General features: G+C 32.5%; 1 protein-coding gene across 1 annotated transcript in view; it reads right to left on the reverse strand.

Annotated features, from left to right (window-relative positions):
* Nucleotides 1-26,210, reverse strand: part of LOC120884217 (tolloid-like protein 1) — a 120,337-nt gene that overhangs the window by 86,477 nt on the left and 7,650 nt on the right. The window contains 7 exon segments of the mRNA XM_078036196.1: nucleotides 4,796-4,935; nucleotides 7,099-7,223; nucleotides 12,753-12,858; nucleotides 17,161-17,339; nucleotides 22,635-22,752; nucleotides 23,277-23,429; nucleotides 24,907-25,038. Of these exon segments, the coding sequence (XP_077892322.1) occupies nucleotides 4,796-4,935; nucleotides 7,099-7,223; nucleotides 12,753-12,858; nucleotides 17,161-17,339; nucleotides 22,635-22,752; nucleotides 23,277-23,429; nucleotides 24,907-25,038 (953 nt within the window).

Genomic DNA, 26,210 nt, shown 5'->3' on the forward strand with positions numbered 1-26,210 from the left:
AAAAATTTGAAAGATTAAAAATATCATGGAAAATTCAAATTTTCCAAAATATCTAAACATTTTACTTTGTCTTTCTGTGATCATAAGTAGAAAATTGCCATAAAAACAATTTATATTTTCTCCTACTAAGCTCGTCTTGTTACTTGAAAATAATTATCAGTCATTGAAAATAAAAACTGATCAGCTACACATAATCAAGACCTGTATTTGGCAAAGTTGGTGATCTGCACTATTTTATTGTTGGTTTTGCTAGTGCTTTTGCAAGACATGGTATAAAGCACATGACCTAGGCTGTTTCAAGGATCCCTAATTCAAGAATGATCTCTCTGGTGCAGCCTGTCATCTTTATAAACTTCACTCAACAATCTGAAATAACAGTTCATTCCTTCTGAAGGAGACTGCAATCAGAACTGAGATATTACCATATTACAGAGTCAGAGCTACCAGCAGGTGAACTCTTGTCTCATCAAATCCTCAATAAATTATAAATGGTCCTGGAAATATTGTGTTAAATAAGAAAAGATAATGACTCTAAAAACATAAAACAGAGCTGTAAAAATAGTTTGTTACAATATAAATATTCAGAAAAGATATATTATGTTTGCACAACAAAATAAATTTCAAGAAGCAGTATGCAATGTTTATTTTGATGAACAAGCAGATAAAAGTAACTTTAGTACAAAATGAAAATACTCAAGGTCAAAATACATAATTTAACACTGTTCTATGAATCATCTAGGGCACTCAACAATTGCCATAATGTAAGAAGGTTTTGGAAAAACGAAAATGTGTTAAGATTCTATCAAGTGCCACATAATTTGTGAGTAGAATGTTTCAGTGAAAAAACTTAAAGTTCTCAGCAGTTTAAAACTAAATTCTGTAATGATTTAAAGCCCCTTAAGCCACAGAGAATGCTTAGACAGTATTTCCTAAAGTGAAATTAAAATAATTTTATGTACATATAGTGTATCTATACACATACATATATGTTTATAATATATATGTACACACACATATAAGTAATATATATGTATTTGTAAACATACATATAATTAATAAATTTATACAGTAATGTCCTGAATGAAAAAAGACTGTCTTAAAAAACAAAACAAAATATAACATACAATTTAATAATTAAGTGTTTATGACATAGTGTCTGCTTATAATTCAAGAAGTACAGAGCCAGGCTCAGGAGGCTGAGGCAGGATAATCACAAGTTCAAAGCCAGCCTCAGCAAAAGCGATGTGCTAAGTAACTCAGTGAGACCCTGTTCTTAAATAAAATACAAAATAGGGCTGGGATGTGGCTTAGTCCTTAAATGCCTCTGAATTCAATCCTAGTACAAAAGGAAAAAAGTACAAACATCTATTATTAAAGTTTCTAAACATTCCTCAATAAATGTGATTGTTCCAAGTTAAAGATCCCCTCCTATACATGACATTTTAGCCATTAATTGAGTTATGTTCAGTTATAAAAAAAATCTTTACTATTCAAGTAATTTTAAAAATTAACAAAGAATAGTTGGCACCATTCAATTCTACCACTCAGTCTACACATTGACGACAAGGTTTGTGGATGAGAAAACAAATGTAAGTACTGACATTGTCACTTCCTAATTACATCATCACACTCAAAGTTCAAAAGCCTTAGATCCAGTTTTCTCTTGCATGTATTTTGTTCACATAGACTTCATAAGGTTGTTTTGTAGGGGTCAAATGTTACTATGCCCTGAATCATCTTAGCACTTCTCCTACTGGCAGAAAGACTAGAACTGTATGGTAAAAATTTATCTTTAAACTACAACTAAGAATTTCTGAGTATATTTGGAAAAATAAAAGCGTTCAAAAATATAAAGTGGTAAATTATTATGATGAGTATTCTAAATCAACATTACTTTAAAACACAATTTGGAAGTTAAATATAAAAGTCTATCATATGACTTACCTTATATTTCAATTAAATAACCTATACATATCTTCATCTTCTAACATAGAAAATTTTGGTGCAAGCACCATTTAGATTGTGTATTATTGATAAATAATTACAGATTCTCATCTTTTAATAACATGATCAAAGGACTGCACATCCATCTACAAATATATTTCCTGTCAAATGTCCATAGCATCCAACAAATACCAAATTTTAAAATCATATTCTTTTCCATATTCTGTATTTTACTAAAGATAATGAAAACAGACAACTGCAAAATAATTTGAAATAACCAGTCTCTAAAAAATTGATAAATTATAGCTTAAAAGAAGTAATAAAAACATCTTATTTAGTAGTACCTAATGTTTTTAAATCATACATAAATTCTGGGCTCCTTAAAAATTTTAAAACATCATAAATAAAATTTGGGTTCAAAATGATTTTCATAAAAGGAAATGGAAAAAAAAAGAATCCTAAGTAATCATCTGAGAAATTATAGTAGGATAAGTTGTTGAAAATTTTTAAAATATATGTTGTAGCAACCGTGTAGCCAAGCCTAAACACTTCAAGTCAGGGCACAATTATCAGCTCCTGGAAGACAGCAGATCAATTACTCCTGACTCTACTCTAGCATCCTTTATGGATTAGATTTACTTCTTCACCATGCTCTACTGCCCTCCTCTGAAGTCCCTCCCTTGCTATCTGAATATAAATTCTGTGTTACCTTCCATGTCTGTAATATCCAGTGCAGTTCCCAGCACATATGAAAGCTGCTTCATTCATTCATTCATTCATTCATTCATTCATTCATTCATTCATTCATTCATTCATGTTTCTTGAGCTCCTAACTTCTATCTGATTCCAGATACCAGGAAGAAAAGCCCAACTCTGATCCTTGAGAAGCTTTCAGTCTAGTGTGGGAAATGACAAGTAACTGACAATCATGAGAGTAACAAAGACAAGGATCGAATAATGAATTTACCACTGCAGGAGTCCTGGAAGACCAGGGCATTTTTAAGTAACAGGATTTCAACAGCTGGCAATTATTGGTGGTTCTGTCTGACAGAAGAGACCCAAAGCAAGAGATTCCACTGGAGGCTAATGGATGTAGGGTGAGAAATTAAGTTCTAGGGAAATCAGTATCTAGACATGAGGGTGAGGGAAGAGATGTGGGACAAACTTTGAAAGAAGCCTGGAGAAGAAATTTAACCTTTAATCTGAAGACACATTTGAAAAGACTTGCATTTTGAAATGTCACTTGGACAGCAGCATGGCCAGAAAACTGAAAGGATAGATGAGTAAAGGCAAGAGATAAACAGGAGGCATGCCAGCATTCAAACAAGAGAGGATGATACCCAAAATATTCACTGTAGGAATTTGAGATTCTAAGAGGGTGGAAACAAAAGGGTGGAGATTGAGTAGGCATGGGAAGAGAGGCAGACAAAAGAATGGAGAGGATGATCCCACTGTCTAACTTGGGCTACTGGGGGTCCTGTGCTACCATCCACTGAAAGGGGAAGGTTTGCTGATAGATAAATAGATACAATCACAAATAAATAGAGAAAAATGACTAAGTTGACAGTATATGTTAGCCAAAAACCATACATCTAAAAGCAATTATAGAAGAATTTTCTATCTGCATTCTTGGAGAATCATAGAATTACAGTACAGAAATAACTATAGTTTAGGTAACTAAAAAATATACCTATATCAACTTTAGAAATAAATGAAAAAAGTGCTAGAACACTTTGAAAGTTCCTACTCTATCAAACCCCATGCATGTTGAAACTGGCCTTTCATCCCTTCAGCCTGCACATAAATTTACATCTATACATATATACATTCTATATATGTATTGTTTGCATATCAAAAGTGAATTTGTGGACACAGGTTATTTGCATAAAAATGTGAGTATACATATATGTTTATATTACAAAAGAGATTCTAATTTTCAAAAGCTTATTATTAGATATAAATTTATTTCATATCTTTTTTTTTAAATTTTACTATGTTGCTTGATGCTACAATTTGGATATTAAATGTTTTTCAAAGGCCCCTTGTGGTAAAGGATTGGTCCCCAATATGGTGCTATTTGAGAAGAAGGAGACATTTAAGAGGTGGGGCTTAGTGGAAGGTCTTCAGGTCATTGAAGGTGTGCCCTCTCTTCCTCCCTTTTTCACTTCCTGGTCATGAGGTGAGCAGCTTTGTTCCACCACTTGTCCCTGCCATAATGTGCTACCTCACCACAAGTCCAAAATCTATGGGGCCAATAAATCATAGACTGGACCCTCTAAAACTATCAGCCAAAAGTAAACCTTTAGTCTTTATAAAATAATCACCTCAAGCATTTGTTAAAGTAATGTAAAACTGGCTAACATGCTTGACAGACTTAGCTATGGAAGACCTATGGAGAAAATATTACCATTTATAGTTGGTCCAAGTACCAAGTAATTACAAGCAAAAGGTTATGGGATTACAGAAGAAAACTGAATGAAGAAAAAAATGCTGAATTCTACCAGTGATTGTAGGAGAAGAGTAAAACTTTTTAAAGATGAAAAAGAAATTAATGTAAATATTAAAGTAGAGAATACCCCTAGAAAATAAGAATCTCAAGGAAAAATAAGAGGCCCCAAAAGAGAGAGAATAAGAGAACAAATTAATCATTGACAAAAGCAGATATGCTATAACACATATCTTAGAAAGGATCACCTTCACAAGCAAACTGCTAATTGATAGGATAAAGGAGAGTTTAACAATGACCTAGTCTCTATCCCCACTGATGTTTCTTGACCAAATGGTATACAGGATACTAATTACTATGATAGCAGGCAAGTAGCTTTGGTGGGTGTCCTTTAAGATGCCTTACTGCTTGAAAGGCTTGGAAGTCATCAGGACACAGGATTGAGCGTCTGGTAGCAGAATCCAGGAATCTATCCTCTCTCAATGCTGAGCATCTCCACCTTCCCTTCACATGACCCTCTGGGACCATGTGATCCAGCATGTCTCCTACATCAGTACCAGGGCTGTAAGGGATCATCTTTTTTCTTTACACAGTAATTCGTAAGAAGACTTTCTTGCCTACCTATAGAACTAAGAGGAAGAAATCACAATGAAAACAATTCTAAATTATAATTTACCTCTGGAGCATCACCTTAAAAATCTAGTTTTAGTCTTATTTTGAGCTTTTTCATGATAAGGATTTACTGATAATAAAATGAAGGTTTCATACATCCATTTAATTTATACTTTCAGCATATATAGATAAATATAATAATGGATTTAATAATAATGGATTATAAATATAATAATGGTTTATGTCACCTATAGGTTCCCATAAATGTAACTGTTACTATTTTAATTAAAAATATACACTGTTCACTATCTTATAACAATTTGTAACCATTCTCTATATTATTTAAGAAGGAGCAACAGTATTTGCAGGCAGTCATATCACTTACCACTCACCACAGACCCTAAAAGCTACAACCATGCAAATCTTACTCTATACTTTACCTGGTCAGTGTTTCTTTCAAGATTAAACTCTAAGAAATAGCTCTATAAAATGTACTTCTACTAGAGTTTTGAGTATAACCAGATGAGAAGCAATGTTGGCAAGAAAAGTAGTCAAATATATTTCATGAACTCTGCTGATGAGCAATTTCTAACAGAAGAGTAAGAATAAGGCAAACTCCAAAGGAGCATGCAGTGTAACATTTATCTTTCAGTTCTCCCTTGTTCTGTGAAATTCATAAACTGTAACACATCTTTGTGAACTGCATGAAATACAAATTGTCTTTCTCACAGATCATTGTGCTTTTATGAGTGTGGATATACTGTATTAAACAAAATAGTGCCTATGTTAATTATGACCCATTGATGCATTTTACACAATTAAAATCTCAAGATAAAAATGTAATGATAGTTCTGTTAATAACTGAAATATGAAGATCCATAGGCTGAAAATTAAATTATGGTGCCATAAGTTCAATTATTTTTGTATTCTCATTGACTTTCCAAGTCAATGTGCAAATGCATCTCAGAGAGCTTTTTATATATATGCATACACACACACACACAGACATATTTAAAGAGACAACCAAATGAGATTTTCAAGGAATTCATTTATGAAGTTATGACTAATCACATCATCTTTCTCTTTTTAAAACTACAAAAGCATATGTCCAATGTTGCTAGAAATTAGTAAAGGATCACCGTATCCTTTTTCCAAGTAGTAACTGTCTTATAAATTTATCTTTCCTATCATAAACTGTAGTAAAAAAATAATTAAACAGCACCACACAGATGTGTGTATTTTACAGATCTACATAAATATTTTTAAAAGGCATTATTCAAATATGAATTTAACCTAAATAACATGAAGTAAATTAACTAATTAACATTAAGTAGAAATGTCTGTAGATATGATACAGAAATGTTTATGTGCAAAAGAAAAATTTTGAAGTTTTCAATATTGCATCATTGAGATACAAAAGTTTTTATGTACTCACTTAAATTTCTCAGCTTCACTCTGAAAATTTAATGGACCTAAATTTTTTAAACTAATAAAAATAAAATTGGGAAAAATAGTTTCTCACAATTTTCCTTAGCAAATGTGATTTAATGGAGAGGAAACTCCTTTTAGCAGAAATATCAATACAATAATGCCATTGCCCATACTGAAATCATGAACTTCTAGCCATCATTTTATACACTTACTCAGTAATTCACTAGCAACATGCTTAGAAATTATTTTTTGTAAAAAACTTAAAATTCCTACTGATAAAACTTTAGTTTACATACCATCAATAATGCTTCTGGCAAGAAAAGATCCTATAGGATCTCATTCTGAAAAGATAATCTTTTTCTGTGAGCAAGAAATAGCACTTAGCTACAAAATCACGATACTACTTAACAGTGATCAGATGATCATTCTATTTGACTCTTACTCATAAAGCTAAAAGAAATAAAAATATACCATTTGATTTTTAGCAACCTGTTTCTATTTATAGCTGTGAGTACTCCAGAGTCCTGTTCTATCTCATTTTGGATCACTTGAACTATATACACCCTTTGCCAGCACAGAGAAGGACAAGAGTTAAATTCTGGCTTATGCATCTGGAAGAGCATAGTGAAGCCCAGGCATGCCTCTGTGTTTGTTTTGTGCAATACCTGGACATCTATACAGCTTTCTTTCCTGTGCAATATCTCCTTTGCTTAATCGGGTTCCCTGACCAATTGCCGGACGTATGCCGTTTTCATCAGAGTTGGGGAGAATGGTATTCAAGAACATCCCCCTGGAAAAAAAAAAGAGAAACAAACCACACCTACGTCACCAAATTAAAACTCCTAACAAACATCAGGCTGTTTTTTTCCCCCATACTCAATTTTAATCATAAGGGGGATATGCCAGTTTGAGTTTTATGCAGTATGAGGCTTTCAAAGTACTTTCATCAAGGTAGGACAAAAAGATTCATGTTAAATGTGTGTGCCTCACGTTCAATGATAACATCCACGTTTTCCTTAGAAATGTACATCATATGTTTGTAATAATCTGAAATACTTTTTCGTCTCCAACTAGACTTTTATTTGGGTCTCCCACACAGATTACCAGGTTGAAAAACAATTCTTCCTAATTAAATAAGAAAAATAGCAACCTCCAAAAAATAATTGAAGCTACTGAAATTGTAAGAGTTAAATGAAAAGTTAATTTTTTTTAGTTAAACTACTAATTTAACCTAAAGAACTGAGAAGTTCAGTATTATTATAGCATATGTTACAAGAACAAGGAAAAACAGGGTGCTGAGATTTAGATAAGACCATGCAAAACAAAAATATTGTAATTTTGCATATGTAAATATACATATACACACACATATATATATATAATATAAATTTTTTCACTATGAAATAAATAAGCAAAAATAGCTTGATCAATGTCCTAATAAGGCTAAACTACAGATAATGAGTTATTTTGGACTCAAGGTTGTGGTAGGAGAATTGCTATTTTTCTTAATATGCATCATTTAATATTCTGGCTACACTGCACTAAAGTTGCATTCTAATTTTGCAATATATATCAAACATTTATAACTCAAAAAGAAGTAGTAAGCTTAAAAGTCAAAACAGACTGAGAGACTATTCCAAAGAGTTGAGAAGTATGGAGTCTGTGTATATGGAATAAAAAAAGTGGAAAAACTGTACATAAATTTAAGAAATAGAATCATAAAATATCTTTCAAATTAAGATAACCAATAGGACGTTCCTTCAACAGAACAACATTTTCAGGTCTATTTAATTCTCCCATTAGGAGATATTTACTAAGCACTGTTTTAGGTCTGGATTTATACATCAAATAAAACATACAGAAAGTCACACCTTCATGATTCTAACAGACTAATGTCGGGAGAATGGCATTAAACAAGATATTCATAATTGAGGTAGTGATAGTGCTAGGGAGAAAATATAAAGGTAAAAGTTTGGATATTGATTGTGCAGTTATGATAGCTGGCTTTTTAAGAGGATGATTGAAAAAAAAACTTATTTGGGATTTGACGTTTTAACCAAACATACAAGAAGTGAAGGTCAGAGCTATATGTGTAACTGAGAGTAAAGTGTTCCCCAAGAGAAAGAACAAGAAACACAATAGCTTGGAGATGAGAGGATCTTGAAAGTTTGAGCACCAGCCAGAGAATTTAACTCTTACCTGGAGGACAACTGTTAATCTTGGAAAGTTGGAGAAAGTTGGTAAACAGAAGAGTAACATGATCTCTGAGTAATTTAAGGCTAACTTCTCTAGTTTTTAATAAAAGAAAGAGTGATGAACATTATATTTAACTTGAATAACTCAAATAAGGACAGTGGAACTCTAAAACCAGATCCAAGCATCTACAGAATCCTATGTGTATACCACCTGAGATGTGGGTGAAGAATAATGATTTGTGGAAACTGATCATTAAAAGTGAGAGTTTGCATATAGTTGTAAGATTCTCCACTGGAGAGGACACTGAAAAGGAAATGAAAGGCTAAAGTACCAGGTAGTGTTAAGAAAAGCTATTTCTAAATTAATAAAGTGCTACTTTATTAATTTAGAAATAGCTTCCATACTGATGTCACTTCCATACTGATGTCACTATTTTCTATTTCAAAACTAAATTTATAATATTTGAAAACTTTTAATATTTTCCAGCTTTCAAAAAAAGATTCCATTTTAAATGGTCAATGATATTTTGGAGGTGAAAATATTTCATATCTTTGTAATACTTTTATGAAATATTTTATTGAAAAATGAGAGTTTTCCAGTGTGAAAACATCTATGTTACAAAATATCCATGGGCATTAAAGCCTCATTCTGCCTAAAGAAGTAATTATTCAAAAAGAGGTTAAGTGATTTATTCTTGTGTTCTTTCTTTGTCATCATCAAGAAGTTAAAAATTCTCTTCCCTACATCCTGGCCATTGAGCAAGACAGACTTTTAATGGATCATCTCAGTGAAATCCTATTAACAGGCCTGAGTCACATCCAGTTGGGAGTATGCTAACTAAGCTCCATTATTCATTCACTTTAGCTACAATTAAAGAGAAAAATAGCCATGTTTTTAAATAAAATTTTGCGAAATATTATAACTCTCTTTTTAGTGAAAAATTAGAATTTTCCAGTGTGCAAACATCTACATTACAAAATATCCATGAACATTAAAACCTCATGAGTCCATCCCTGTTTCTCCCAGATCTGCTATTGATCTACACTCATGAAAACAATTGAAAGTTTTATTGACTCTTTTCAGAATCTACAAGCGTTATGAACAGAAGAAATTATAAAACTTTATATGTTTACATCTGCAGAATGAAGAACAAAAATTCTGTGATCATCTCAGTTGATATAAAAACAAAAAAAAAGCATTTGTGAAGATTCTACATGACAAAGTATTTATCATGATGAGATTCTTTTCATGATACTCAATAAACTAAAAATAGAAGGAATTTATCTCAACATAACACAAGCCACATGAGAAAAGCCTAGAGTTAATATCATATTCAATGGTGGAAAACAAGCTCTTCCACTAAGATCAGGAACAAGGCAAGGATACCTATCGTCTGTCACCTCTTCTGTTCAACACAGTACTATAAGTCTTAGCCAGAGAAAGAAGAAAATGAAAGTGAGAGACAGAGAGAGGTAAGGAGGAGGATGAAAGGAAGGAAGGAAGGAAGGAAGGAAGGAAGGAAGGAAGGAAGGAAGGAAGGAAGGAAGGAAAGAGAAAGGGAGGGAGAAAAGAAGAATATAAATAGAATGCATGCCAAATTGGAAAAGTAAAAATTATCTCTGTTTACAGATGCCATGTTCTTATGTGTAAAACCATAAATACTCTACAAAAACTGTTAGAACTAATAATGAAACAAAGATACAAATCAATATAAGAAAGGCATTTCTGTGGAGTAACACAGAACAATCACAAAAGAAATTAAGTAGAAAAGTTCTCCTTATAATAGCATTAAAAAATGTCTGAGAAATAAAACTAACCAAAGAAATGAAAGCTAAAAAAAACAATGTGGTAAGAAATTAAAGAAGAGGGGCTAGGGCTCAAGTGGTAGGGCACTCGCCTAGCATTTGTAAGGTTCAATTCTCAGCACCACATAAAAATAAAATATTGTGTCCACCTAAAAATTAAAAAATAAATATTTAAAAAAAGAAATTAAAGAAGACACATAAAATAGAAATATTCTTTGTTCACATATCATATTACCCAGTCTACAATCCATATCAAAATCCCAAAGAGATTTTTTTTGCAGAATTAAAAAAAACACTTTATAAATTATGTATAACCTCAATAGAAAATAAAAAGCTGAAATAATTTTAAGAAAAGAAATAAACTTGAAGAACTCATACTTTGACTTTTGAGAAATGATTTCAAAACATATTATAAAGCTATAGCAACCAAAATATGTGGTACTGGCATAATTGCAGAGCTACGGACCAATGAAATAACAAGGGCCAGAAATAAACTTCATATATAAAGTCAAATTATCTTTAACATGAGTGCCATAACCATACTCATTTGGGCAAAGACAGTTTTTTTTAAACAAATGGTGTCACAAATCTGAATATCCACAAGAATGAAGTTTTGAAACAGAATCATAGGTCAAAGCTAGTTGTCATACCATACGAAGATAGGTTGGTGGTGACTGAAAGCAGGCAGCAAGAACAGAGTAGTTTTGGGGGGGAAATGCAATGTAATATCAAAGTAGTACAGACTAAGAGAATATGCTAATATGCTACATATGGTAATCCTTAGTAAAGATTCATTCTATGAAGGACAGAGGAGATAAATTTCTTTCACTTCCTCTTCTCTAAAGCATTAAATCCCAGGTTTATTCTAAATAATATAATTCAACAGCCTGAGAACGGTGTCTTGGATGAACTGGGATGTAACGATCAACTTCTTACATATTTACATGTAAAAATGAATTTCAAGCATTGACCTAAAAATAAAATTTTAGGGTTAATTTCAGGCCAAATTTCTGGATACATATCTACAAAAACTTAAATTCAAATTCAGGAATGAACAGTTAGTATCTGGATAGTTATCACATTTGCACAAAAATAAATATTATATATCTTCAGAAGGTAATGACTTTTAAATCTATGAATGTTAAATATAGTCAACTCTCAAATTTTTGACATTCAGACTTTTTTAAAAGATTTATTTTTTCTTTTTTTGATACTGAGGATTGAACCCAGGGGCACTTAACTACTGAGTCACATCTCCAGCACTTTTTATGTTTTATTTATAGCATTCAGCATTCAGGGCATCATTAAGTTCCTGAACTAGCTTTGAACTCATGATCCTCCTGCATCAGTCTCTCAAGTTGCTAGGATTATAGGAATGTGCCATCTTGCCCAGTTAAAGATAATTTTAAAACGTTTTCATGTATTAAGGGGTCATTAACATGTATTTTACTTTTTACCAAGAAATTTGTTTTTAGAGCATAGGAATACATTTGAATATTTTTCTCTTTTTCCTAATCTCATTTTTAAAAATAGATGCTAATGAAATGTGACATGGACATAAGTGGGCAAGAAGAATGAATGGAAATGGGCAGGAAGGTTAGTGTAAAATTGATGTCAATGGGAAGAAGGGATGAAGGAGGTTAGTGCTTAAATTCTTCCAGATCCTTACCTGGGAACTATTTGCTTGATGGCATCATCTTTAGAGTAAAGTAGATCAAAACCCAAATGTATTATCTCTTTAAAAACAGCATTCAATTACTAATGAAATAAATTTAAGGTTAGCAATTGATGAACTGTAATTGTCAACTACGTGGAAATAAAATATCTTCTTAACCACCTTCTTTGAGAATCCATCTAATAATATCAATTTTTGACCATAAATGGTACTTGAGTACTAAAAATGAAAATCTACATTACAAAACACTCTTTTTAGAGAATATAATTGAAACTCAACAATAAAGTAACCTGTTGCTTTAGAAATGCCTGAATTTCATTAAGCAATGCTTTGCCAATTTAATGTGCTGATTAGTTTGGTAATGGTTTTAATTTCCCTTTCTTTTATAATTTATGAATATAAAATTGTTTGAATCATTTTAAAACGATCACTTTAAATTTATACATTGGATAGGTAATGTAAAATATCTTTTAAATGAATGCCTGCTATTAGCTATGAATGTTAACCATTATTTTTCTACTTTCTTTCTGACAGGAGGCAGCGATATTGGAAGATGGTCTGGTTCTAATGTCAAACATAGCTTTGTGAGAGGCCACATGGAGAAAGGGATTAAAAGTCAAAAGTTATAACCTGAGACTCCAACCTTGAGAAAGTGTTCCTGGCATAGTGCATGATACTGTCAAAATCGTATCTTTCACCAAGGGAGTTTACTTCTCCAGGCTCCATCTTCAGAAAATTGTACTCTTGACCTATGAATCAGGGATAAACAAAAGCCTTTTAACTAAAAGAACATAAGAGCGCTTCTTAGACCTGCATCTGCTTTTGACTAAATGACTGATCTTTTTGCTGATTGTATTTACATACCAACTCCCAGGTATGTGCAAAAATCATTTGCACTCCGATATCATATTAAAAGAGCAAGTTGCAAAAGAACTGAATTTGAACAATGGGTTCAGTTCTGCAGAAAGGAAATTATCAGAAGCATATTTTGGGTTTGTTTTCTGTGTATACTTGTTAACACCACATAATATTTGTTTCTTTAAAATCATACTGCTTCTCTGGGTAGAGTAGAAGTGATTGTAAAGTTATGCTTTTATTTAATGCGTTTCCCATATTTTTCTCATGACTATGTTTGCCAGGACCCACAAAAATTATCTGATTATTTGCTTTAGACCCTTTCTAAGAAACGCTGTGGGAAGATACAAAAACAATATTAGTATAAACACAACTCTGAGGTTATAGCTACATGACTTCATCATTGGTGATAAAACAATAGCCAATCTACTTTCATTCAAAAATAAAAGAAGGTTCCCCTTGAGAAAAATAAGTTTCTACTTTGACAGCTTTTGAATCAAGAATAATATGCTTCAGAACTTTTTTTTTTCCTTTGCACATCTGCTATCTTAACTTCAGGACATCTTCAATTTTAAGAGATTTTCGACTGCCTGTCTGTACCTTTTTAGGCAACATTTTTTTCCTGAAATTTGAAAAAAAAAAAAGAGTTAAATACATGGGTCTACATCAATAGTTCCCAAACCAAAGAATTTCTTTCAAGAGAGTTTATATTTCAATGATTCCCTTTTCACTGTTAAATCAGTCGAAGATGATGCAAGTCATGTTATTTATGTAATTTGCAAAGCTTTGAAACATTTTATTTAAAGGTGAAGTACTGGAATTGCAAATTCATATAGGGCTGGGAATGAAATGATCATACCATTATTATAACTAGGTTTTTAGTCCCCTGTCATATTTCTATTAAACATAAAAATATTAAATAAAAAGTTTTCCAAAAGGCAGTAAAGAAATCTAGTGATTTCACAATATAACATCTCTCTTACATGATGATGAAACCAATACTCATTTGAGCATTAGTGATGAAGGAAACAACTTGGATCCATAGAACCCTGTTCTAGGCTAAAGTGTTTTAGTGCATCTTCGAATTAATTCACACCATAAAAAATTTTAAATTAATTATCTAGCCTATATAGTGAAATATATCTTCGAATAAATTCACACCATAAAAAATTTTAAATTAATTATCTAGCCTATATAGTGAAATATATATTCAACAAATATCTGATATATCTATGTGTGTTAGAAAATATTCTTAAAAATTATCCTGAATTTTCATTCAAATTCTTGTCTTCCTAAGGAATTTTCAGCATGTTATAGCATATCCCATTCTAGAGGGAATTTTCAAAAAGCTATAGACCAGATTTTGTGACCCATCAACAAGATTTCAATTTAGAACACAATATGAGAATAGATTCTCTAGCTAAAGCAAAATTTCATAAATTTTCTGAAAGTGAAACATAACCAAATTCAGAAATGCATTTCCCTGCATATAACTTATAACTTAAACATGTGAAACAGAGGGGTTTGCTAGTTAAAAAGAACATAGCCACATACAATCCAAACAAAAGAAAATTAGACTTGTTTCTTGAAAGAAGGGGAGAATCAGTGATAGAAACAGGGTGACCCACACTTAACAATTAAAATAAATGGTAGCTTCTTTCTTGAACGTATCTTCTAATGTAAATTTGATCCTCATACCAATTTACCTCTTAATCATAGTCACCAATTCTGCATGTAAATATGAAACCAGCATTTGTTTTTATTACCCAGAGCTCTTGGGAAACACCTGATCTTAAGTTTCTGAGTTAGGGAAACTCATAATTTGTTGATAACTAATCTCTAACATGAATGCTTTCAGACTGGTACAGTAGTTCTGATACAGGAGTTCCAATTACTTAAGAAATCTCTGGAAATATATTTTATTTTCAATTGACCTGAATGTTTAGTCAAAAAAGTATTTGATCAAAATTTTCCTACTACTATGTCAGGTATTAAGGTATCATAATCTATTTCTTAATAATACCTATACATTTTTCCCTGTTTAGGTAATATTTATGTTGCATCAGAAACCCTCTTAATGGTAAAATCATTTTTGAAAGTTATGTACTTTATAAGAGTATTTGGGGGATTCCACATAATATTTGGCAAATAGAAGAAAATAGCAGTGATTAATAGAAAGCTTCTCATTTCCTTGATAGTTGAATTAATTTTCAGAAATATTGTTTCCTCTTAAGTTTTTCTCTCAATGACATAAAGCATAAAGATGAACTTTGATGGATGGTTCAAGCCAGGGCTTCTATTTGGGGGACTATAAATTTTCTTTGCTTCTCTTTAATATCCAGCTCTACAGATCACTTTGTCATTCTTGAATTGTTTTCCTCATTTGGCTTCTGGAACATCACATTCCACTGATTTTTTCTTTTACCTCTTAGAGGACACCTTTGGTCTTCTGGTGGACACTCTTCTAAAGGTTGCTCAAATCTTGTTGCTTTTCATTTTCTATGCTCCACTTTTTTCTTCTTCTTCCTCAGTTTTTCCCTAGACGGTCAAATCCACTACAAAATGTTTATCTTCAGATACATACTAAAGTCCAAACTCGCCTTTCCTTTGTCTAGTAAAGGAGGATCAATTCAAAGGGTCTTTGAATTGAGGGATGTGTTAAATGGAATCAGTATTTTTTATTTCTTTTTCTCAGAACCAAGCCTCTTCACCAGTGTTCCTTTTTTCAATTGATGATACCACAATTCATTGTGTTGTCTGAAGATAAAGCTTTTGCAGATCTTTCCTTATGTTCCTCTTAAAACATTTTAAGACTCTCTTCTTCCTCTTGCCCTGTCCTACCCTAATTGAGAACACAGCCACCTCTCAAACCTCTAATAGGTTTCCCTCTCTTGAGGCTCATCTTTCCCCCACCCCCAATTAATGTTTTTTACAGGTTACACAATTCCTCTTTTAAAAATCTTAACTTTCTCTGTTTATAACCCTTCACTTGTTCCCCAGTAACTACAGGATACAATCTAAATTTCTTAGATTCACAGAAAAAATTCTCCACCCTCCCCAGGTAGTTGTGAACTAACTCTCACTCATAGTTCAACATGCCACCACAACAGTTAAGTGAAAAAGATCATGTATTTTCAGCCTACAAATTTGACCACTTTTCTGGTCCACCTGCAATAAATATTCATACTTTATTTCTAAATTTCATATTTGTGTGTGACATCTCTCTGGATTTGCCAATGCACATTTGTTACAACTTGCTTCTTTTCTGCAGTATTCTCAATGTGACAGGTACTTTTCTTATTCACTTGAAATCATTTGTGTAGATACAAAGTTTTATGTTTTCCATGACAGTACCTTTCAGTGTCTAATAGTGCCTCAGCATTAACTGGTACCAAATATATAATGAGCAAATAAAGAAAGCAACTCTAAATTATAGAAAATGATAAGAATTTCAACATTAATAACTTAAAATTGCCCATGAACAAGAAAGTAAGCTCACATTTTTATTTTACTTTTGCTAAAAGTGCACACTACCTTATAAAAAAATTCCAAACAACAGATTTTTTTGGGAGGGGGTGTGGTAGAGATGGAAATGTACTTACTGATTTTTGCAAATGTGAAAGCTAAGTAAAAAGTTTTACAATGATGCAACTATTATATACCAACTCTTAAAAGAAAATTAAAATTTAATTATGAATTATATTTCAACTACTAAAAATATTCTTAATAGTCTGTCTTTGACAAAGTCAAGTTTAAGAGAAAAATCTCAAAGAAACTATGTAGACTATCCTGTAAATGACTCATTTCACTGGAATTTTCTTCAGAAATTATACATGATAAATGTAGATTCCTGTGGTTACTGTGCATGTCATGGCAAATCCTGGGCTCTTTCTAAATCCTATAATATAAATTATAGATCTAAGCACAAAAACAGTTCAAATAAAATAATCATTTAATAATATTAGTATATTGTTCAATAACTCACACCTATTCTTGAAAAAGTACAGACGTTTAGAAAGAAAACAGACCTTAAGAAACAAACAAAGCCTAGAAAATGCAGGAAATCAGTCTCTAAAAAGAAATTAAAAATATAAAACCAACAAGAGTGATTTTTAATAAAATAACATATTGACTCTGCCACATAATTTACACTGTTTACAAAACATAATAATTTTACACACCCTAAAATCTCTCACCTGGCTGAATGTTTTCTCTTATTATGGTTACGTGGTTGTCTCGATCTGGTCATGTGTGTTCATGCCAAAAGCCCATCATGTGGCCCAGTTCATGAACAATGATCCCAAACTTATCACAGTTCTTTCCAATAGAGATTGCCTGGGGTCCATTTCCCCTCCAACCTACATAGGAGCAGCATCTATAATAAAGTAGAAAGTGGAGATGTTGGTGGAAGAGAAAAATAGATAAATTACAATATGGTGGAACTTTTGTGAAGAGTTGTGTTGAACCATAGCACAGTGGTACATGCCTGTGATCCCAGTGATTCTGCAGGCTGAGGTAGGAGGATCGCAGGCCAGCCTCAGCAATAACCAGGCTGTGTCTCAAAATAAAAAATAAAAATCATTGGAGACGTGACTCAGCAGTTGGGCACCCCTGGGTTCAATCACCAGTATAAATAAATGAATGAATGAATAAATAAATAAATAAATAAATAAATAAATAAATAAATAAATAAATAAATAAATAACCTAAGGAACCAGGATGTGGTATCTCCTTTGACACTCTATCTGCAGTGCCCAGGCTCCAAGCTGAAATTTAAATTTTTGTTCATTATAACACCAAGCCTATAGTATTCTCTTATAGCATCCTGAATTGTCTGCAAAATCTGATAAAAAAAACACTAACAATAGTTAATCGTTCAAAGAAGTATTAGATTTCTGTGATTTCTGTCTATTGTTCAGACTAACATTTGAGTGTGATTTTTTTTAATCTCACTGTCTAAAAGAATCTCCTGGATTATCAGGAAAAAAATGTGAAACACCCAGAAATACCTTCCTGCAAATCTTCATTGAATTATTGATATTTATATATTTATAAATGTATATACATAGAATGTTTTTCTATCCAAAATAGAATTTCTATTTATTCATTTAAATGTGTGTGTGTGCACACATGTATGTATGAGTGCATAACAGTCTGGAAGTCTCTTATTCACACACTCTATAAATAATAAATACATTGGACACCCTTTAAAACAAATTTTAGGTGATATAACAATAGTAGCTATAATTATAAATGCAAATAAAATCATATCTAAAACTTTGATAATCAGGTTTGAATTGAAATAGCTTGTCTATAGCATGTTTCTCCTAAACAGCATTAGAGAGCACTAAATAATTGGTCTTGAGTAGTTGGGAACTGCAGTGCACTAGACATTGTCAAACACCTCTCTGATTTATTAAATTAAAAGAAAAATTGTCAAAAATTAATTGCACAAAGGAGTAAAAAGAATTTTACTCTTTTAATTTCCAGGGTAAGTACATTAGATGGTGCTTTTGATTTTGCACAAATATAAATTCCTGTGTCAGTCTCTTTCTTACCCAAATTATTTCTGTAGGTTTTTAACTTATTTATTCATTTACTTATTTATTTGTTCATTCATTCTAATTAGGTTTTAAGTGTCTACATATTTTAACTGAGTTAGATGAACTCATTAGTACTCATTATGTGTAAATCTAGTATAGCAGTAAATTAAGCCTAATAAATAAGTAAGTAATAGGAAAGAGAAAATTGGTGGGGAAGGTGAAAATCTGAATTGTCTTTTTGCCTTGAGAATTTTCTTTAATATTTTAATCCATATATACTTATTACATACTCAAATATTTATTACATACCTAATAAGTAATAGATATAGAGATACAATTTTTGTGCAAATATTATAGAGATTAAAACTGAAATATTTGATACCTTAAGGCAGTATTATTGAAACTGAAATATCTGATGATTATATAACCACTAAATTACTCACATTGAGTCATTTCTGCTGGTTATAGTCAGAGAAGACAGCACTTTGCAAAACAAATTCTGGGAGACAGTAAAGCAACTTGGTCAATTTATTTAATCCTAAAACACCCTTTTAGCATAATTTTACCCATGGCAATTTCCTATAATAAGATGGGATTTCATAATGGAAAGGAAAAATAGATTTCACACTGACTTATTCATGAGTTATTATTTTACAGTGGTCCTGTGAAACAAGAAAAATGTAGTGCTTTTATCCCTGACTAACAAGAGCTCTTAGGGACAAAGAATTCTACATTCAGATTAACTAAATATGTACTTAGACAAATATTAGGCATGGAATGATAGGGTAACATGCAATTTAGAAAAATGTGATTTAATCATACCCAAACATTATCTTAGTTTCTAATGTAATCCAGGTTTGAAGGCATTTTCTTCAATATAGCTCTCAAATTTTTACTTCTAATTTGTGTGCCACTTTTACGACTTGACCATCCTGTGGTCTATCTGGTACCTCAAGAAATGCTTTCAACACCCATAGGAAACTTTCACCTCTCTCTAATCATAGGGAATAATCCAAGTATACTATTCCCTATTTTCACCTTGGTTTGGCAGACCAAAACACTTTCCTTTAAGATAATCCTTTGGGACATTTCAACATTAAAAAGTTGGAATGCCTTCTACCTTTTCATCAGCTATATTTCCAATTTTTTTTAGTTTAATCATTACATTTTTTAATAACTCCTTTCTTCATCCTTCCTTCCTCTCTTTTATTCTTGTTTTCGATGATAAACTCCTATAAAAGGCCACTAAAATTTAAGTGCCCACCATTAGAATGGGGTAGTAATCAGGACAAGAACCTTCATCTCTTCGCTTCACTGATTTATCACAAGGATTTAAAGCAGGGCTAGTCCAGATATAGCACTATTTGTCCAATACCAGGCTCAAATAGTCACCCAACTTTCTTAATGTCTGCATTTGTAGAATAATAAATGTTTCAATTTATTGTGTTCCTAGTTTTCCTCTCCAAGAAACCCGATCTATCTTCTCACCTACCCATCTCAGTTAAAGGGAGCTCCAACCTTCCAGAGGCTCAGGCTGAGTAATGCCAGGATTTCTGAATCCTCCCTTTGTCCTCCAACAGTCAATCCTGTTGGCTCTACCTTCAGCCTATATCCAGAATCAATCATCTTGTCATTGTCTCCCTTGTTAACACCCCAGTCCAACCATGGAATCTCACATGGAGTGTTGAAATCATTTACTAACTGATGATTCTCTCTGTTCTAGCCTTCCTGCAGCAGTTTTCTTAGCACCAAGATTCTTCTAAAACATCAAATCTGCAATAGCTCTGCGGTAAATTGTGTCAATGGTTTAAAATATCCATTACCGTTCTCTAACAGATGATTATATTTCCCTACCCCACTAATGCTAGGTTTGGTCATGTGGTTTGCTCTGGACAATGTCACAGAAGCCCAACTTGTTTGTGTAATTTCTGGGGAGAGTCTTTTAAGAGCCAACACATGGTTGACCATACTGTCTCTGTTGCATCTGCTGGAGGGAGAACAATGGGCAGAAAGACTGGATGCGAGAGTAACACTGCTGTAACGCAGCCACAGCTAAGCCATCGTGGGCAAATAAATAAAAGTCTGTTGGTCCAGGCCTCTGAGATTGAGGGATCCTTGTTTACCGTAGTATAAATTTGCTAATCTGACTAAAACAGGTTTTTTTAAATCTTTACAAAGTACAAGAAGATCCTAAACAATTTCCGCACACAAATCTCTTACCACACAGAGCTCATCTCTTACAACCAGCCCTCCTGTCACTCCATCGACTCCAGTCATGCTTACTTCCTTACTCTGCCTTGAAAATGCAGAAAAGCTCTTGCTTATCATTCCTCCTCAAGAACTCAGTTCTCCCAGATACCCAGTTGCCTCTTTACCCTAAGATTTTCAAGTTAACCTGTAGTTAATGGTATGTTTTATATTTCACTTATTTCATTCCTTCATCTCTGCATCTCCACTCTAGAATGTAAGCTCTATGAGCACATAGGACTCTCCGTCTGACACTCCTTTTATCTCCAGCCCCTAGAACACAGCCTGGCATATGGTAGAACACAGTAGCTATTTCTTTAAAGAGCAGATCTAAGATGTGCAGGAGGGAGCTAAGGTTGATTCATCCCACAGCCTCTCTCTCCAATTTTCCATTCATGTGATTCTATTTATTACCTAATAACCTTCTGAGACATTCTTCTTCCTGCTTCAGTTAGCTCATCTCTGGTGTTTGCAAATAAGAATCTTGACTATCACACCCCCCAAACTGCCTATCTACGTCCTCCTCAGAGAGAATGCCTTATATTCAATGTTAACATCCCAACACATACTATGGAGGTAACACAACATGGGAATTCAATATGTATATCATAAATTAACTTCTTCACTAATCTGAATAACCAAATACCACAGCATTTATTTATTTAGTGCAACAGCTTTGACGACATAAAAGACCCAATATGAAATCCAATGAGAGTGTTAAGTGTTTGACATACACATATCTTATTCTCATTGGCCCTAAACACTTTGTACAACACCAACTTTCAAACTCCTTAATAATTGAAATGATTTTTTATGAGATTTAAAGATAGCAACACCATTTCAAAAGAATGATAAAACCATCAGTCATGGTGGCCCACACTGTAATCCCAGTAACACAGCTCAGGAGGCTGAGGCGGGAGGATCATGAGTTCAAAGTTAGCCTCAGCAACTTAGTGAGCTGGGTAGGTGGCACATGCCTATAATCCTTAGTGGCTCAGGAGGCTGAGATAGGAGGATCACAAGTTCAAAAGCAGCCTTATCAACTTAGGCCCTAAGAAAGTCAGAAAGACCTGTCTCTAATATTTTATATATATTATAGCTAGGGATTTGGCTCAGTGGTTAAATGCCCCTGGATTCAATCCCTGGTATAATAATAATAATAATAATAATAATAATAATAATAATAATAAATAATACTGCGATTCATTTCCACACTGCTGTAAAAATATCTATTAAAATATAGCACAGCATTTTCACAATTTACAGAAGCCTTTTTGAGGTTTGTTTTATTAGTGCATTATAGTTATACATAATATTAGAGTTCATTTTAATTAATTATATAAGCATGGGACATATTATTTTTGAGAAAGTAGTTGTTATCTTGCAAGAAGCAAATCTGGAAAACACTACTGTGGGAGGGAATATCTAAGACACTCAGAAAATGTAGAATCTTGCTCTGACCAATACGTTTAGAAAATAATTCTAGTTTGGCAGCAAATTAATGAGGTAAGACAGAAGAATAGCCCAAGCATGGGATGCTGAAGATGTGAGCAAACCAGGGCACTAATGTGGGACGAGGTGAAAATAGATTTCAGAGGAAGCATACCAGAAGCACAAGTATGCTCAAGTTCTGAACTTGGGTGAGTGGATATCAGCAATGCCAATGTTAGAAAGTGGTGTGGTGGAGGTAGGAACCCACTTGCCCTACAGGCACAAAATTCTGTGGTCCTAGAATATATTCATTTAATATATAATATTTTCTTATGTAAAACTCAGACTTTCTCATGGCCAAAGTTCTATGCAATATTAATAAAGAAATCCTACTTGTGGAGTTTATTTTTTTTCCATCTGAACTTCAATCATTCCCTGGTTCTACTTACCCACAAGGCCTATAGGTGAATACAATGTAACTCTCTTCATCACTTCTTTCAATGGATGTAACACAGGTGTGCTTTTCCCAGTGCCTCAAGGCCTGCTTGAACATGGCTCTCTGGCTGCCTGGAAAAAAATGGCACGACTTTAATACAATGGTGTCCACTCCAGGGAGGAGTGCTTTGTGCTGGCTCCTCCGTCCTGAGCTAGGCCGGCAATTCAGAATGCCACTGTTATCACTAAACAAAGAGTACTAGCTTATAGCACCCCAGATGAGTCATTATTAAGAATCAACACTCACTTTATAATCAGAAGGTCAAGGCTCTCTATCTCTACAAATATGTGTGTACAAGGCTCTATAGATGGTGTATACATTCTTCCTGTCAGTTGAAGAGAGATCAGCTTCCAGATTTAATAGACACATTTGAGGCTCAGTTTAAAAACCAGAACATTTCTTTAGATTCTTAGGGTAAAGATATTCTTTTCCAAGTTTCAGAGATATTCTAAGCTACTAACTTAGGTTAAGGGAGTGTTTTTCCAAGTTTGATTGAATACTATAGTTGCTATATTCCTATTCTATAAAAATGCACACTTAATGTGCATGGTAATTGTTTTTCTTTATTAAAACAGTCACTCTGGGAATATCTTACCAGTAAAGTTGCCTCCTATAACATAAGGAATAACACCTCCAGGCCATATTCTTTCAGTTCTTGATGTAGCAGCTCTGGGAACTCGATTTTTCTCATTTTGCCCTGAGAATTTTAGAGGTACTTTTCCCTTAACTGTGGTGTTTTGCTCCAAGCCTGCAGTGACATTTAAAACATTCTGTGAAACAGAAGTCCTCTGTCAGGGAATCATTTACCTCTTAAAAGACAAAAGTTGAAATGTCTTATTTACATATTTGAATAAATATGCCTGAAGTCAAAATTCATTTTTAAAAAACTTTAGTTATCTTACATAGCTTAGAAAGGCACTAAAATATTTAAGTATTTCATATCCAAATACTATTTCTTAATGCTCTATAAATGAATTTTGAAGAATTTTCATACAACTGTATACAGCAGGTAGAATTCACACAGGCATATAAGCCCTAGAAAAATGGTTTTATATTTTCTATTTTACTAACTCACTATCAATTCTCCCCAAAATAATAAAATATATATTGTTTAATAAAGTTATGTGGTATTCAAGAGTCTTCTTATTCTGGCTAAATCCCTCATACTTTAAATCAAAATTAATATTCTATAATATGGTCTAAATTATGAATATTACACTATATTGATAATCAACACAATAACATAAAGACAGATGTGGTCTTGACTCCTGGGAACACTCAGCCATCTCCATTCCAGTTTCCCCTGAATTCTTCTCCACGTATCAGCATGACTCAGAGGTAAGTACCTCAAGAGTAGGCTCATATAAAATGCATTCTCCCTGGAGCAGCTTCCAAGTCTAGTCTGACTTTTCTTGGTGGCCTTTTGTAATAGTTTCAGTTACTGTCTTGTTTCTCATAAATTTACATGATTTTTTTATATTCATCTATCATTGTTGATACAAATGCTTTTTCACTAGAATATGTTTTGACACAACAAGTATTAAATGCATATGTCTCCCTGTACCTATGTCTGTCCTGGGGCAAAGCATCTTTGCTTAGGAAAATTATTACTTGAAAGCACTTCAAAAATTTAATTATTAATCCATCAATTTAAGAGATGTTAGAATATAAGCATGAATGAAGGATTTAAAAAAAAAAACTAAAATCCAAAAAGAGCATTTAATGACTTCAATAAATATTTACTAATTATAAAACCAGAAAGTAGTTTCTTTGAATGTCTTAAATGTATGCTTCATGATCAAAAACACATTACCTTTTTAATGTAAGAAATTAGTTTGTCAATTTAAGCGACTTATTTGAAAATAAATTGATATGATATTTTTTCATTTGATTAAAATTGATATAGCTTCTTGATTTATTAAAATATCTTGCTGTGATACTCAAATGACTGGAAATAAGTATAAACAAAATAAATACCTAATACATTTAAAATAGAAACTTAAAATAAGTTAAAAGAACATTTCAAATTTTTCAAATTAAATTCTAAAATCCTTGTATCATATATTGGCTAACAAAATTAAATAAAGAAAGAACTCTTTCTCAGCATATATTCTTTACAAGCTTCATGTCATAATGGCACACTGATTTTAATTAACAAAACTTCTATGAGTATAATATTTACTGTACATCAAGTCAAGCGTCTGCAACTTTAAACATTGATATACCAGAGCCAATTCTTCTTATCCTGTCTATGAGTTGATAGAGGGCCCCTCATTTCTTTGACATACCATGGTCACCAAGTCCACCTTAAAGAATACCAGAAAACACTTGAGTTACACTCAATGTATTTTCAAGTTCTCACAAATAAACAATAGTAATATGCTACACTAGTTTTCTCTGGACATCCTTTCTTTGATCTTAACGTGTTGGAGTTATGAATATCCATGAATCCTTGTGTAAGGTAAAAATTCTACAGCAACAAATGTTGCTAACTAAAAATAAAGGATGTGTGGGGCATTTAGAGAGCAATCTGAATCATGACTTTATTTGGACAACATGACAATTCATTCATCTATTGATAATTTGAAGAGTTTTTCTTCACTGTGACCATGACATCACATAATGTTATATGTAATAACAACAGCAAGTTGTTCTGCTCTACTGATTGTATTTCAGCTATTTCCTCTATGGAAACTGGATATTTTTATATCCAGTAGCACAAGTTTTGCTCCAAAGTCTTGATAATTTTTGAAAACTTTTTAATATATTTTATAATATATTCAACTAAATTTTTTAAAAATGTCATTTTAAGAAAATCAAGTTTCTCCAATTAATTTTATTTTGGAATAAATTTGGAATTAGAAGAAAATGACAAGAACCTAAATGGTGTTCAATTGAAAAATGCACTCCATTACTTTATGTAATTTATAAAATTTATGAAAACAGATCTAAAGAATATTAAAGTTCAAAAGGAAGAGGAGAGAAGAGAACTAAGAAAATATGTCTTTAATAAAAATTACTGACAAAGACTTTAAAAGATAGGTTTCTGTCCTAAATCAGAAAGCACAGCTTTTGAGAAAAAATCTCCTTCCAGGGCTTTTAGAAAATGCAACCCTCAATTTTGTCCCCTATATCCCCTAATCTCCTTGAATTTTAACAGACAAATTAAAAAAGAGGTATCACTGAGCAAACAATCAATAAAACACGTATCAACATCAGAACATATTCAGGTGAATTTGGACCATTGAGCATCTATGGTTCATAAAGGCTGAAATTGAAAGGCTGAAACTCATGAAGTCAACAAACTATGCCAAGACTTTGGACAATTTCCTTCCAATATCAATATGCCTTTGAAATTAGTTAATATTATAGGTTTGACTTTATTAACTTTCAAAAATCTTACATGTTTCAGGTTTTGCTTTGTAGTCTCATTTTCATTGAAGATTGGTAGAAAAAGAGAGGGGAATTGGTAGCATTCGTTCATGCAAAAAGTCCAAACTTTTTATTAAACTGAAATAGCTCAGGAAAT

This window comes from Ictidomys tridecemlineatus, unplaced genomic scaffold (assembly GCF_052094955.1).
Source record: "Ictidomys tridecemlineatus isolate mIctTri1 unplaced genomic scaffold, mIctTri1.hap1 Scaffold_226, whole genome shotgun sequence".
NCBI classification, from domain to species: domain Eukaryota; kingdom Metazoa; phylum Chordata; class Mammalia; order Rodentia; family Sciuridae; genus Ictidomys; species Ictidomys tridecemlineatus.